This window comes from Miscanthus floridulus, chromosome 6 (genome assembly GCF_019320115.1).
Source record: "Miscanthus floridulus cultivar M001 chromosome 6, ASM1932011v1, whole genome shotgun sequence".
Taxonomy (NCBI): Eukaryota; Viridiplantae; Streptophyta; class Magnoliopsida; order Poales; family Poaceae; genus Miscanthus; species Miscanthus floridulus.
The window spans coordinates 113,713,491-113,730,400 of NC_089585.1; the positions used below are offsets into that span (position 1 = coordinate 113,713,491).

The 16,910-nt window shown below is 45.8% G+C and overlaps 1 protein-coding gene, 1 long non-coding RNA gene and 1 pseudogene across 2 annotated transcripts; 2 read left to right on the forward strand and 1 right to left on the reverse strand.

Annotated features, from left to right (window-relative positions):
* Positions 1-60: 60 nt before the first annotated feature.
* Positions 61-2,048, reverse strand: LOC136461046 (receptor-like serine/threonine-protein kinase SD1-8; annotated as a pseudogene).
* Positions 2,049-2,998: 950 nt separating this feature from the next.
* Positions 2,999-4,203, forward strand: LOC136459120 (uncharacterized). Its single transcript, XR_010760140.1, has 3 exons — positions 2,999-3,665; positions 3,762-3,951; positions 4,043-4,203. It is a non-coding gene; the product is annotated as an uncharacterized lncRNA (long non-coding RNA).
* Positions 4,204-13,596: 9,393 nt separating this feature from the next.
* Positions 13,597-15,579, forward strand: LOC136459122 (G-type lectin S-receptor-like serine/threonine-protein kinase At4g03230). The gene is given in 6 exon segments (XM_066459025.1): positions 13,597-13,681; positions 14,184-14,394; positions 14,486-14,720; positions 14,801-14,951; positions 15,040-15,052; positions 15,055-15,579. Coding segments are annotated over 5 exon segments (888 nt in total). The 5' UTR covers positions 13,597-13,681; positions 14,184-14,201; the 3' UTR covers positions 15,351-15,579.
* Positions 15,580-16,910: the final 1,331 nt, after the last annotated feature.

Here is a 16,910-nt window from a genome sequence, read left to right on the forward strand (position 1 = left end):
ACGATCTACGTAGCCGAGGGCCTCCTACCCTCGATACTCAGGCCCTTGACACAGGCCTTTTTGACAACGGAAACCTTTGATGTACTGTACAAAAGCTACGTACACAATACAAGGCACAGACTACATCAGTAGAAGAGCACCAAGAAAAGAATCACTACTGGTGGTCTGCAGGTGAGGGCATTCAAACCGAAGCTACCTAGCGTCAATTGCGGTTATGGTCACGCTGTTGGCCGTGAGGCCATGAGACGAGTCCGTGTCCGACGTGTTCTTATTCCCGATGTTCACCCCGGGCTCGTTCGGCTCAGGGACCGTCGCGTTCTCGCTGGCCAGCATCATGACGACCGACGACATCAGGGGCCTGTTCCTGGGCTGCACCTCGACGCACAGGAGGGCGACCTGGATGCATCGCAGCACCTCCCTGTAGTTGACGCCGCTGCCGTCCATGACCTTGTCCACCAAATCGACGCTCCTGCCTTCTTTCCACATCATCCACGCCTGGACAAGGACAAATGACCAGACCAGCATGGTTAGATAAAAATGTTCAGAAAGAAACAGCATGCAAATTGTGCTGCTTACAGTTGTAGTACTTACATAACGGAGGAGGTTGAGATCAAGCTCTTCTTCGTAGAAGCCTCGGTTTCTCCTGCCAGTGACGATCTCTAGAACCAGGACGCCGAAGCTGTAGATGTCGGACTTCATGGAAAACACGCCATCCATCGCATATTCCGGGGACATGTAGCCGCTGAAAACCAAAAACCGTCTCTCATGTCAGTTTGAATGTCCATAATTTGGGGGCCATAGGACCAGGAGATCAAGAAAGAACTTACTATGTTCCAATGACCTTCAATGTATATGCTGTGGTCTGGTCACCTCCGAACATCCTTGCGATGCGAAGTCTGAAATTTTGGGGACCATGTTTCTGTCCAATAACACGTTGCTAGCCTTGACATCCCTATGGATGATCCTGAACCTTGAGTCTTCATGCAGATACTAGCAACATCCGCTTTCCTTCATCTGCACAACGCATAACCATTAGCATTATAGCATTTCTATGCAAGTACAATTCAGTAAACTAAACTTGTTGGGCAGATAGATATATGTTTCTGCAATGTCAAACTGACCAAATATGAACGTGTCGAGGCTCTGGTTGTGCATGTACTCGTACAGGAGCATCCTCTCCTCCTCGTCGATGCAGCAGCCGAGCAGCCTCACGAGGTTCCTGTGCTGAAGCTTGGCGATCAGCTTCACCTCGTTCTTGAACTCCACCGCCCCTTGCATCGATCTCCGGGACAGCCTCTTCACGGCTACTTCCTGCCCGTCCTCAAGCTTTCCCTGTTCAACAGTTCGCAGGTCCCAGCATCCCGTTAGAAATCAGGGAGAATCGGCTGACAAACCCTTTTTCAGATTATTCTACCATTTTCAGGTTTTATCATCCTACTGTTAATAATCACACTCCTTCCTATCGTTCTTACCATGTAAACAGGACCAAACCCTCCTTCGCCGATCTTGTTGCTCGCAGAGAAACTGTCCGTGGCGGCCAGGACCACCGCCAGATCAAACAACGGCAGGTCGTCGACGTCTTTCTCGGCACTCTTCCAGTCCTCGTCCAACGCCTGCCGTTTCCTTGCCCTGAACGGGAGCACGTCGTCTCCGCCGCTCGGCGCCGAGGAATCCGTCTCGCCGTGACGTTTCCTCCTCTTCCTCCAGACACAGCAGCAGACGACCGACGGCAGGAGAAGCACGCCGGCAACTGCCGCGATGACGCCGATCACCACGCGCTTGCTCGGGACCCGGTGTCTCGCTGGAAAACAAGCAGCGGCAATCGGCAAAACGTTAGGTGGTGAACCGGCCTAACACTGTGTTCTGCATGCGACTAGTCAATATGCGAGCGTTGCAAAAGTTTCAGACTAGAAAAATACCAAAGCTTTGGTTCCACTTACTTAGAATCCCTTTGAATGCTTTAGGATTTTTTGCCGCTGCTACCACTAGAAAAAATGTGCGTATTTCTACCACCTGTTAAGAATAATCGTACCTAGAAATGCATGCATGTGGTCGATGTAAAACATTCACCGCTGTATAGTTTATGATATCTAGATAATTTTTTTTTGAGCCGGAACAATGTTTTTCTCTCACAACAATTAAGCCGGAACAATATTTTTTAGCCAATTTCAGCCAAAATTCTGTCAGCCAAACGGGACCCAAGAAGGTGACAAAGAAAAGCAGCACAAGAGCGTGCTGCAGAATTCAACTAGTGCACACGCTGTTTTGTGACTTGTGATCGTTTTAGGCGAGTTATAATTAGGCGGATGATGGGACACTGGGGCCAATTAACCTCGACAGCTACGGAGACGAGATATCTCAACCAAGTCTCACAACAGTATGCTCCAATTTACATTTCTACATCTGTCATGTAAGGTTCCTTGCAAGGATGGTGAAATTTTTGTATTTTGGTCTCCTTTAAAAATAATTTTTACAAAAAGACCTACGTCAAAACGTTTTCTAAAAATAAATCATTTTTAGGCGTCTTAGAACATGACGCCGAGGTATGGGGGTCGGCGTCGAGTGACACGACGCCGAGGTATTGCCACGTCACGGACAACCAGGGTCGTCGGCGACACGGTGGCGCGTGGGTCCGAGACATCGGCGTCGTGTCAGCCAACGCCAAGGGCCCAACCTCGGCGCGGCTGGACTGCGCACCTAGCTATCGGCAACATCCGGAGCGCGGCCCAGGCGGCCCAACAACGCACGGTGGCCCAGTATCTCGGCGTGGGGTCACTTAACGCCGAGCCTCCAGACCTCGGCGCGGCCCGACTCAACGCCGAGGTCTGGTCCCTTGAGGCCACGCCGAGGCCCCCTTCTTCTTCCTCCCTCCATTCTGAAGACCGCCGGCCCCCAAATCCCCCACGGCCCCCACGAAACTCTAACCCCCAAATGCGACTCTAGGTGCCCGGATCTTGTCTCCCGAAGCTTTCTCGAGGTAATGGTCCCTCCCCTCCTCCAATCTATCCGCGTAGATGTGCTTGCATTGTCCCTAATCATGTGGAATCATGGGTGTATGGTGTTTTGGTATATTTGTGTTTGCATTTGCAAAATGTATGGCTTAGGATGATTGAGTGCATTGTTGTTTAACTGTTTTATGTGCTGAACATGTTAGGTTAGTTTGGTTTCTAGTTATTTTGGTCATTAGGGTTCTTTGTTTATTGTAGGTGTCATTAGGGTTAGTTATTTGTTGGTCATTAGGGTTAGTATGTATTTTATTTATTTGTTGGTCATTACATTTCAATTTTTTATGACCAAGGCGTTTTGCCAAGGTACTCCTCTTTCCCCTCTTTCATTTCATCCATTTAGATTCGGTTGTTTTTGAACTTGGCATTATAGGTTTGGTTCATGTTCATGTCATTCGTGCAATGTATGGTGGTTCAAATGATTGAATGACCTAAATGTATGGTTGTTGTTGTTGTTGTATATGTTCTGGTTTATAATCATTGAGTTAAATTTTGTGTTTGTTGGGATTCAAATTTGCTTAGGGTTTGTAATGAAAAGCTTATTTGGGAGGTATGGTGATTTAGTGTTAGTAGCTTTACATTCGTTGCAAGGTACTTTGGATTGATTTTTTTTCTACGTAATGTTAGGATGCCAAGGCGTGGTAAAGCTCGTATTCCAAGGTAATCCCAATGTTTATTCATTATTTGTGCAACAAATAGAAAACCCTAGGTTTAGGTTTGGTTCTCCGTTAATATGACTAAATTCTTTAATTGTAGCTATGGTCGCCAGAGGGCAAATCCCTACGACCTAAAGCCTGTCCCTGAAGGTGTTCCTCGACCAATGTGCTTTTGTGGTGATCCTTGCAAGGTAGACATCTCTGAAGATGAGGAAACATATAGACAGAGGTACTGGATGTGTCCCAATTATGCATGGGAACCTACAAAGCAACAGCGCCGTGCATCGTTTGTGAGGAATTTTTATTGTGTGTTAATTAATTTTCTTGTGATATTAAGTATTGCTTATTTATTTGTTTTGTAACAATTTGTTTTTCTTGCAGACCGTTCCACCACTGTGTGACTTTGAGCAGTGGATTGACACTGAGATCAAGGAGTCGGACAAGCAGCATCTAGAAGGCCTGAAGGAGTGGGATGCGGAGGTTAAGGAGAGGTTTGAGCAGAGACGCAGACAGGAGGCTATAGAAAAGGAGCATAAGGAAGAGGAGGAAAGGAGGCGTGTTGCTGCGTACTAGGGCGGAGAGGGAGAAGAAGCTTGAGCGTGTGCGCCGAGCGAAGGCAGCGATGGAGGAGAATCCCGATGCCCAGAGGAAGGGAAAGTGGCCTCGTTGCACTCAGTAGGTATTTGGTTTATTCACGAGCGATGTCGTGTAGCCCTGGACTTTTTTTACTATGTTGTAATGCACTCTGCTTTTATTTCAGATGAACTTATTCCCTGGACTTTTTTTATTATGTTGTAATGCACTATGCTTTTATTTCAGATGGTCTTATGCCCTGTACTTCGTTAACTATCCTAAGACTGTAGTGCTACTGTTTGTATCACTGAAAAGGCTACTTGTGCTGTTGCAGTCACTGAAAGGGCTACAAGTACTGTTGCAGTCAATGAAAAGTCTATTTGAAAACTCACTGAAAAGCCTAGATTCGTTTACTGTTGTATCCGTATACGCAGTGAATTAATATCAGAGTGATGTACTGCATTTAGATGAAGTGACAAAACACAGGTGTAGCCTTTTCAGATGAAATGACCGGTCATGGTTGTAGGCTTTTCAGATGAAGCATCTAGCCTTTGCAGATTCAATAAATGAGTACGCACACAAGTTTTTTGTCAAGTAGCATTCATGGTGAACCTGCCTTCATCTCTATATATAGTGGTCCATGTCTTGCTCCACATCCACACAACTTGTTTTCTGGTTTAGTTTTAGGAAATGTCGAGCGGAGGTTCCTCGAGTGGAAAGGGTTTCGGCGGAGGGAGAGGAAAGGGGGTGAGGAAGGGACCTCCGATTGTGTGGGAGGGTTCTCTGGGTCCTGATTCTTTTGAAGAACCAATAGAGGAATTTCCTTTGGAGAGGAAGAGTGACTTCACCCGTGAGAGACCTCTTAGATCATACGACAAGCGCATTGAAGATTGGCCAAAATGCCGCCACGGTTTGGATTGCGTTGTGCAGATGTACAACGACTGTGACGGTGGAGGCCGTCGTTTCTTCAGATGCCCGCGAGGATTTGTATTTCCTTTGAACTCTCTCCTTTTTTAGATTTGCATTTGGTTTCTAGTAGTACTTATTGGTAGATGGGTTTTCAGGATTCAAGCTGTCCAGATAACTGTGGCTTCACTAGATGGGTCGACCCTCCTCCTATCTATCCCCATCAACAGTACATCACATATCTATAGGGACGCATCTTTGACCTAGAGTATGGCCCTGGAAGTGGTAACAGGGACAAGTCGGACGACGACAATAGCAATGATGCAGAGGAGGACACTATGCAATAATCCGTACTGCGAGTGCCCGTACCATAAGAAGGACGGGCCTCCTTCTCCACCGCCACCGCCACCGCCACCGCCACCGCCACCGCCTCCATCAACTGGAGGATACTATGGGGAAGGCGCAACTCAGTTCAATATGTGGGAGCATTATTAGGACCAACCTTTGTTAGTCAATCCGAATGTGGAATGCTTGTATGAGTTGTTCTTTTCAATCTCCTAAGGCATGCTAGGTTTAGTTTGCAACATGCCATTGTTAGTTTTCATGTGAGTGTGTACCCTTTGCAATGTCTGTATCACTTGTTTCTTTCAATCCCCTAAGGCATGCTAGGTTTAGTTTGCGACATGCCATTGTTAGTTTTGATGTGAGTGTAATCGTTGTGCATTCGCTATTTCATAAATTGCAGTTTACGTACCTCTAAGTTTCATGTACTATGGTTGATTCCCAAACTGAAAAAAAGATTTGACTCTCTAAAAATAGGGGATTGAAATCGAACCAACATTCAGTTTTTCCTGCAGGAACAAACATAAATATAGCTTGTCTACTCTTATTAGTATAACTCGTGTTAGTAGAAGAGGAATCGTTGAGAAAGATTTTTCATTTGAATCATGCAAATAGGATTGCAAACCAAAGGTTTACACGACCTCTGTCTTTAATACTTTATTCTTTCTATTTTATGATTCATAGGCTCGGCGTCAAGTCGGACAATGCCGAGATAGAAGGCTCGACGTTGAGTCGGCCCACGTCAACCCTAGGGTTTGGCTCGGCCGTTTGTGAGTTGGGCTGAGGCTCGGCGTCGAGTCGGCCCACGCCAACCCTAGGGTTTGACTTGGCCATTTGCGGGCTGAGGCTCGGCGTCGAGTCGGCCCACGCCAACCCTAGGGATCACAATGGCCGGCACCAGGTTTGTTCCGAACCTCGGCGCTTAGTCGACCCACGCCGAGGTTAATGGCTCGGCGTCAATTTACGGCACGCCGAGGTTGGGCACCTCGGCGCTTCGAGGCAAAGGAATCCAGTATGCACCAGTGGTCAGCGTCAAATGACTAAACGCCGAGGTGCCCACCCTCGGCGTGTGTTCAATTGACGCCGAGCTCCTAGGGTTCACCAAAATATATCATCTCTTCTTTGATTTGCTTCACTATTGCCCACTACTCTAATCAGCCGACGATGACCTTGTGCCAACAACGGACCTGAGCTCGCTAGCTCCCCGACTCTCCTAAGCCGCTTCAGTCCCCTTTACGTGCTTGCCATGTCACCGTGGATCCAACAGAGGTTGATCGTAACATGGAGGATGGGGATGATGACACCCCTTCTTTCTTGTGAGTTGCGACGGAGGCCCTCTCTTGATAGCTGGAAACATGAAACATGGCGACGTTCCACATTTGGGGAATATCGTTATGAGGACAATCACATTTTCATTCCAGAAATAAAGTATAGCTTATCTTAAATTAAATATCGTGGTGGATACGCCGAGCTTGGGGTTCACCAAAAAACATAATACACAGAATACATAGAATTTCACATAACAAATGACCACACCGACATACACATTCATTCAACATCCATACATACATAAGGTCCAACACATTCAACATCCAACATAGTCCAACACATTCAACATCCAACATAGTCCATACATATGCTTCATCAATCAACCAACATAGTCCAAACATAGTACAAGGTCCATACATAGTGCATTACATAAGGTCCAATGCATACATAGTCCATGCACAAAATATAGCATATGAAGTCTTTGGATCTTTTATCGCTCCTTGTACCTTAACGTGGATGGCGAGCGTAACGCTTTCCCCTCCCAAACGGATAGGTACCTAGAGTGTACCTGTCCACTGGTCTGAGCGTCCTCTGTGGACGTCCAGAACCGGAGGGGCCTTGAGTTCCTTGGGGTGCATCTCCAAGCTGGGACATGCCAATCTCATCATACTCATGATCATAGTACTCTCCCTATCCTTCATCATCTTCATCATCATAATGACCATGTCCTTGACCACCCTCTGCACTAGTTGCTGCACCATGTGAAGAAGAAGTCCTGCCACCATGTGCACCATGTGAAGATGAAGTCCCTCCAACATGTGCAGTAGAAGGTCCAGCACCAAGCTGTTGTGGGACTGCCACATCCGGGGAACATCTACATCCAAGGCATGCAGCTACCTTTCGGAGGCGATGCATGGCACGCCTGCATTTTGAAAGCACTATTAGTAAGTGGGGTTGGTCGCAAAACTATATAAAGATGTAACATCAACTGAATGAGAGGAGACTACCTGAATGTGCTGTCGTAACATGGAGGCCTCATCAGGATTGCCCACAGGAATCATCAATGCCCTTCCTTGCTCGGCCACTGTCCTCATTATCTCCGTGCTCTATGCAACAAAAACAAGAATTTAAGTCTCCATGACAGTAAAGACCTCATAGATGGAAATAGTTGTATCACTTACAGCTCTGGCTAACGCAGGGGCGATCTCAACTTGCCTGCCTTCTCGGGTAGCTTGGTCATATGGGTTGTTGCCCTCATCCTCGCTCGCAATGTCAGCAATGTCTTGCTCCGTCCAAGTGGGCCTCAATTGAAGCCTTGTTCGTTGACCAAACCAAACAAGGTAATCATCGAATGCCTTGTCACGATGGACGGCGTGGATGCCCATGTTGTTCTGCTCCATCAACATCCACTCATCAATGTAGCGCTGGTGCTCCAGCTGCCAGTTGGTGATCTTCTTATTTTTTTGTCTGCTGAACCTGCAAATTTTACACCATAGCGGGAATATGAAGGCCTACTCAATGATTCATTCATGTGAAACGAACAAAATATTGCATGTTACGTACTTGTGGAGCTAGCCAACCGGTGGAGAAATCATCGGGCGGAGAAGGCTGCAGCCTACCAAACTGCCGTGCTACACGGTGAGGGAGATGGTACTCCACTGCATAGAAATAAATAAGGGGGGTCCTCATCGTCCAGACGTCCACGTCTGCCATGCACAAGGAGCTCAAGTTGAGATCCGTGACTTGCCTCCTGCCGATATGGGCGCCATTGAACCTGTACACAACGTCGTCATCAACTAGTCGACGCTCAATTTGTGCACATATCCTCGATTAGGCCAAAAGGGTGGGAAACTTACATGCTGTGGCAAAAGGGTGTCCAGCTCGTTGATGAAGCTGATGTATGCGTGGCGTGACACGTGGTAAGTTCCGTGGGCTCGCTCGTAGAGGTGTGCCACGGTAGGGGCGACAACTACGTCTCCTTGAGGAAACCAAGGTTGTGGGGGATCATGCTGATGCGGTCTCCCAACTGGAAGCCTCTCCCACATCCAAATCTACAAAAAAGAGTGGAATCTTGAATGTTAATCACTTTTGTTAAGAAAAAACATTGAATTGTAGTAGAAACTTGTACAACTTTGCTTTATTACCTGCAACAGTGTGATGCACCCTGACATTGTAGCGTGCGCGCCTCTAGGACGGTGGCATGCCTCGCAAAGCTGACGGTACAGGAAGGCAAGTATAGCCGAGCCTCAACTCCTATTGCCGGCATCCTCCCAGTTCCCAAGGCACGGGATGTACATCCAGGACACCGTGTCTCCAGTGCCGTCAGGGAAGAGAACCGTACCAAACATGTGCAGGACGTAGGCCTGACAGTAGTATGTCACGGTCTGGGCGTCTATGTTGGGTGGGCACTCCCGAAACTGCTGACGAAGCCACCTCAGGGACACCCCACTGCTGCGCCATTTCTTGCCAGTCTCAACTGCCGCTAGGGGCCGTCCCAAGAAGTGCTCAACCCGCTGCTGCCATCCTTCAGACTCCATGTCTCCTATCACTGGGAATCCTCGGATTTTGACTCCAAGGATCATGGCAACGTCCTCAAGAGTGACCGTCATCTCCCCGCATGGTAGGTGAAAGCTGTGTGTCTCCGGACGCCATCGATCTATCAACGCCGTCAGCTGCCGCTGGGTTGAAAGGTGGCGTGCCTCGACGACAAACACGAGCAACGGTAGCAAGGTTCGCCAGCTTCAGGAGGGGCGTGTACCTCTCGTCATAGACCATGGTCGTAGAGGCCTCATGTGTCATTGGCCTCAGCACATTCAAAACCTGCAAAAAAAAGAGAAGCATGAAAAGTATTAGTTCATGTCACTTTATAAAGAGCATGGACTATAGAGCAAAAGATGAACAATGCACTGTTTCATACGAATTGTTGAATATACCTCTCCGTTCTCGATCCTCCGAGCCCGGTGGTGCTCATCGAACCTTGGATCAAGAAGGGGGAACCGATCCATCCTGCAACATAAGCAATGCCAAAGCATTAGTATAAGTTAAAGCATGTGTATGTGGTACGAAGTAACATAAAAATAAAAAAAATAAAAGTAAACCAATGTACTATTACACAAAGCAATTCAAGTATCTAGCTTGGTGGATACCTGTTGTCTAAGTAGTTTAGGACATTTTCTCTTATTGTGGCTCGGCTTATGGCAACCAGAGCAACGGCTCTTTTGGGTGTCCTCTACAAAATGTCTCCCAACCTTACTCGTGGTTGATCTACCTTTCGTGGCTCGGTCCATGTCCATCCTGAACCGCTTCCGTCACCTAGGTCCTCTACTCTTCCAGAGTAAACCAAGATCAGCCACATACTTGGGGCCATCATAAGTAGGCCATTGACTCTCGTCAAGAAATGGCTCGAACTGAGGATTCCAGGTGCTCATTAGGTTCCTCAAAGAGAACTCCGCGGCCATACAGGGAGGAACCTCAGCGTCAACACGTCTAAGGCGACAGGCTGTAATCATGTGGGAGCAAGGCCTATGGTATATGATCGGTTTTCCACACGTACACTTGTTCTCATTGATCACTACTTTATGTTTTCGAGCACCCCGGTCTTCACCACCAATGTTAGTTCCACCACCCTCTAGAATCTCATATCCATGGTTGATCGGATCGAAACATGAACCCTTCTATCGTTTAGACTTTTTCTTTGAGAAAGCTAGTTCCTGAGATGCTAAAAGTGACCAAGCTTTGCCTGCTGTCCATAGAGACCTCGCATGCTTCTTCCTCAAAACGAACTAAGAATTCAACTTGTAGAAGGTGAATGAGGCAATAGCAGTCACAGGCAGACCACGACAACCTCTTAGAAGGCTGTTGAACATCTCTGCCATGTTACTAGTCATGAAGCCCCATCTCCAACCACCGGTGTCATATGCAAGTGACCACTTATCCTTCGACGCCATCAACTCGCTCAAGAATTGCCTAGCCATCAACATTTGTGGCTAACTTCAGGGCATCTAACTTGTCTTTGAATAATTGAACCTCTTGCTGCCTGCAAACCTCCTCAAATAATTTGAAGTTGTCCTTTGTGTGATCACGCCTTATAAGATTCTGAGCAAGGTGTCTGGTGCACCACCGGTGATGTATTTGGCTGTAACCAGGAATCTCTTGTTCTACGGCATTCAGAATGCCAGCATGCCTATCGGATATCACACAAACATTACGTCCCAGACCAATTACCACTTGTCTTACTAGCCTGAGAAACCAACACCAACTATCCGTGTCCTCCTTCCGAACAATCGCAAAGGCCAATGGCACAAGCTAGTCTTCTGCATCTGTCCCAATACAAATAAGCATTGTGCCTTCAAATTTCCCTGTAAGAAAGGTCCCGTCAATTGAGACAACGGGCCTGCAATGCTTGAATGCTTCGATGCTCTGCCCGAACGCCCAAAACGCCCTTCCAAATACCTGGCTACCATTCCTTGTTTCACCTTCCTTAGGTAAATACTCGAAGTGCATCCCAGGATTTACAGCCCTCATTGCGTTCAACATTACAGGGAGGCGCTCATAAGCTTCTTCCCAATTTCCAAATATTATTTCCAGTGCACGCTGCTTTGCCCTCCATGCTTTCCCATACTTGACATAGTAATTGTACCGTTGGAAGATGATCTCAACCAACGCAGACACCGTAATGGTTGGCATATGCTTCACCACGGGGCATAACTGCCTTGCAATGAACCTAGAATTGAGCTGCAGATGGTTCTCTTCTGCCTCAGCAGTGGCACAAACATGTGGTTGCTTCACTGAGGTAATCTTCCATTTGCCTGCCTTCGTCTTCCTAACACATACTCTCCAACCACACTGTTGTTCTTCACAAGCAACAGTATACCTCTTCTCCTTGAATGAATTGATGACCCTAAAAGGTCGGTTGTGTATAATGGAGTACTCTTGCAACCATGATTTCAATTCATCCATGGTAGCAAACAATATGCCCTTTCGTATGATGAGGCAACCGCTAACATCAGGCACAATTGTATCACTTGGCCCACCATCAGCTACTGCCCTATGACCATGGCTAAGGTCCTCGAAATCACCAACTAGTGGATCTCTCTAAGGCAAGACCCTAGACAATATCTCTATTTCCCTAAAATTGAGACGACCAACAGGGCGATCATCATCAGAGTCTTCGGCTATCTCCTCTACGAAGGATTCATCATCTCCAGCTATCTCCATGTCAAAACAGTTCGTAGCCCTAGCATCACCAAAGTCTTCTTCACCACTAAGATCATCTTCGTTGCTAATCTCATCCTTAATAGAAAAGTCTCCGCTAGCGTCGTCCAAACCTTCTTCTGCATCACCAATTACATAATCATCATCCTCTTCATCACTATCATGATTGCCCTCACCATCGGCAACCGGATTCTCTTCCTCATCTCCACTGTAGCCTAGTTGTGTGACAAGTATTTCTTCTTCAGACAAAGGACCATAACCTATGTGAGCGGGGGAAGATGGCCATGCTTCGAAGTTATCATTTCCTAAGCCGGACTCCTTACTTACTACTAAATCCAAAGATCGCACTTCTGAGGCCAATACAACTGCCTTGTAATCATTCCATTCAGTCTCGCTTGTAATTTTGAGCAACCGCTTGATCTGAGGACCCTTCGATGACCCAACATCTATGACACCTTCAAACTGAACATGCACGTCTCCTTCATTCCAGCCTAACTTAACCTTCACTCGCTCCACTAACTGGGTCAAAGATGGTGTTTCAGAAAAAATCAACAACTCCTCATAAATGTACAGAAATTCCAAACTATCATCTCTTGTCCTAACAATACGGCCTCCATGATGCAACCTCACTAATTTATCCATCTACAGCCATCACACAACAAGTAGTGTCACATATCAATATATCATGCGAGTTTCAATCCAATAAGTAGAAACTAAAATATATAATTTCATCTTTTTCAACCCCAACAACATAATCATTTCTAGTCATACAAAATTGAAATGTAATGACCAACAAATAAATAAAATACATCCTAACCCTAATGACCAACAAATAACTAACCCTAATGACACCTACAATAAACAAAGAACCCTAATGACCAAAATAACTAGAAACCAAACTAACCTAACATGTTCAGCACATAAAACAGTTAAACAACAATGCACTCAATCATCCTAAGCCATACATTTTGCAAATGCAAACACAAATATACCAAAACACCATACACCCATGATTCCACATGATTAGGGACAATGTAAGCACATCTACACGGATAGAATGGAGGAGGGGAGGGACCATTACCTCGAGGAAGCTTCGGGAGCCGAGATCGTGGCACCTAGGGTCGATTTTGGAGGCTAGGGTTTGGTGGCGGCGCGGGGGAGAAGAGAAACAGAGGAGGCCGGCCGTCTTCAGAATGGAGGGAGGAAGAAGAAGGGGCCTCGGCGTGGCCTCAAGGGACCAGACCTCGGCGTTGAGTCGGGCCGCGCCGAGGTCTGGAGGCTCGGCGTTAAGTGACCCCACGCTGAGCTACTGGGCCACCGTGCGTTGTTGGGCCGCCTGGGCCGCGCTCCGGATGTTGCCGATAGCTCGGTGCGTAGTCCAGCTGCGCCGAGGTTGGGCCCTTGGCGTTGGCTGACACGACGCCGACGTCTCGGACCCACGCGCCACCGTGTCGCCGACGACCCCGGTCGTCCGTGACGTGGCAATACCTCGGCGTCGTGTCACTCGACGCCGACCCCCATACCTCGGCGTCATGTTCTAAGACACCTAAAAATGGTCTATTTTTAGAAAACGTTTTGACGTAGGTCTTTTTGTAAAAATTGTTTTCAAAAGGGACCAAAATACAAAAAATTGATTTGGGGACAATAGCGGCTGCTACGGATGGTTTCTCGATCAACAACAAGCTTGGAGAAGGTGGCTTTGGACCAGTATATAAGGTGAAACTCTATAATCTATATGAACAGAGTCAGATATGCATATTCATGCTAACATTTCTTTTACAATTCTCCTATATCTCAGGTGCCTGGTTTTTTTTGTTGTTATTTAGGCAACATGTAATTTTGTCATTATTTGGCCATTGAAAAAATTGTTCTCTGTCTCTTGTGAGTTGTCCTTTTAATTGTAATAGTTGTCTCTTATGAGTTGTTGTCTGCATATTCTCAAAAAATCATGCACCTAAAATATAGCAACTCCTTTCTAACAAGGAAAAAAAGTGGGATCAAGATGCTAATTGATTTCCAACAAAATTCATGATCTAAAGCAACTAAAGGAAACTATTTAGACTACTTGTTTGAGACCACCACAACTCTGCATATTTATCCCAAATGAACCAGAAGAGAAACGATGCCAATGCCCCTTTTTAGTTTTTTTAGTATCCTATTAACTCCTGAACTCCAGCCCTTGCATGGCTAATTGGAATAGTTTCAATCAATATTGCAGGGTAAACTCGAGGATGGAATGGAAATCGCAGTGAAAACACTTTCAAAGACATCTGCACAAGGTCTTGATGAGTTCAAGAATGAGGTTTTGTTGATAGCCAAACTCCAGCATCGCAATCTTGTTCGGCTTCTTGGATTCAGCGTTAGTGGACAAGAAAGGATGCTTGTTTATGAGTACATGGCAAACAAGAGCCTGGACTATTTCCTATTTGGTATAAGTCTCAACCTATCTTTTCTCACCATGAACATTTGATGATATATTTCCACAGCAAAAAAAATTAACCTCCTCCTGTATGTCAACAGAAAAAGACAATGTTGTACTTGATTGGCAAGTGCGGTATCGCATAATAGAAGGCATTACTCGAGGTTTACTCTATCTCCACCAGGACTCGAGATACAGAATCATCCATAGAGATCTCAAGGCAGCTAATGTTCTTCTAGACACGGAGATGACTCCCAAAATTTCAGACTTTGGAATGGCAAGAATATTTGGCAATGAAGAGACAGAAATTAATACCCGAAAAGTGGTTGGCACATAGTAAGTTGTGATAAAGGAATACTCATCATCATTCAAATACATTTTGCAGTACTAATCAAATTCGTGTGGCTCTTTTACAGTGGTTATATGTCTCCGGAGTATGCAATGGATGGAATCTTCTCTGTCAAGTCAGATGTATTCAGTTATGGAGTATTATTGCTGGAAATTGTTAGTGGTAGGAGAAACAGAGGAGTATACTCCTATTCAAACAACCAAAGCCTTCTAGGCCATGTAAGTGAGACAACTTACCTCATCTAGTGAATACCAGCTGTATTTCTCAATAAAACTTCTGAAACCTGGTAACCATTTTTTTCTGCAGGCATGGAGTTTATGGACGAGGAGAAGAGCATAGAGTTAGCAGATGAAAGAATGAATGGATCATTCAACTCAGATGAAGTACAGAAGTGTATCAGAGTTGGACTCTTGTGTGTGCAAGAGAATCCAGACGACCGTCCACTGATGTCTCAGGTGCTTCTGATGTTAGCTAGTCCTGATGCCACCTCACTGCCAACTCCTAAGCAACCTGGCTTTGCAGCTAGGAGAGTTCTAATGGAAACAGACACATCATCAACCAAGCCAGACTGCAGCATATTTGACAGTGCAACAATCACCATGCTTGAAGGTCGATAGAAGTTATGACTAAGACACCTTATTGAAACCTAAACTACTAGGGAAATGTGTATTGTAGAGTAAATTTGGTGGCCTCTTCAGTATGTTTTGTGTGATTAAGCAGCAGAAAATTATATGAATATTAAATAATAGCAGCAGGTGTAGAATCTTTGTTGCTTTTATCTCCGACAAGTGACACGATGTCAGAAATTAAGAAAGTTTGCTAATATTACGAAGCACTTCATGTCAGTTCTAGTTCAGTACACTGAAGGACTCGATTCACTTCGTATGAGTGGTTCCGATGGCCAACTTGTGCGTATACAAAGTGAGCACCTGAGCAACTGTGTTTTTCTAATTTCATCTCTTGCACCAACAGAATCAAACCACTTATTACGGTAAGCTATATAAAAGAAAGTCTATCTCAAAACTCAATTCTAACATTATTTGGCCATATAAAAGAAGCAAATTATTGCATCGCGGCTGCCTCTAGGATTCGACAAACTTGGATGACCCATTTCTTGTTGTCTTCACATGGCTATAACTGCACCCGTTGATGTAACCAATATCTGCAAAAATGTTTTGGGTTGGCACTTGTTAAAAACAAATTCATTTCTTGTCAGCCATAATATTTTGAATGAACAGGAGGGGCAAAGCCCCTATTGTCAGCCATAATATCCAACAAACGGATGCACCTTCTATCAACAACTTATTTGAGATGCACATGTAATGATCTTGCTTAACACCTTGGGTGTTACACTGAGTTTTCCGGGGCATGGAGCTGAAGTAAAACTCAGAGGCCCTAGGTAAAATAAAAACTCTCAGTCACTGCTTATAATAACTAATGAGACTGAGTACAAAATACTACACCAATGATTAGTCTTTAGACCAATATAACAGAGAATGGGCTTTTAGACGATCCACAAAATCAGAATTTAGATAAACTAACGGATAGATTCTCAATTTTAGAATTTAGAAATTACGGAAAGAGAAAGGGAACCTACAGTGCTTACTTTGATCTTGTGCTGACTGGCAGCCTACTATTGTTGAATCATTCGCCTGCACGGAGTCTCGCCTCGTAGAATTGGCTATCGGCGGGTCGCGGTGCAGTCGGACTCTCTGAAAGGTGAGGCATCGCGACTTGTTGAGCTGCTGTCAATTAGCATACATCCTGATGTTGAGCTGCTGTCTTCTTAAATTCTTAGACTTTTGGGTCATATATACATATACATCCTGAATGCTAGCACTACATGTCAAAAGGCCATACCCCTGAATAAGATCGTTTTTCCTCGGTAATGCTTGGTTGAGGACGGACCGAGCCATGCGGCGTGATGAACAAGAAAAAAAAACCCTGCTTAATGAAAAACGTGCCGATGCACGATCTCGAAAAAAAGGACAAGAAAAAAAGAAGAAGGACGCATGTTGCAGTCACAGGGCTTGCACCAGTCCTTTCCACGGTCAGCGCATGGGAGTGTGTGCGGCCACTCGATCTGCGTGGGGTGCATGCGGAGCGTGGGGCCCATGCATGCCGGTGACCAAGAGATAGAATGACCGACATTGTGGATTCGTGAGAGGAGCGTGGGG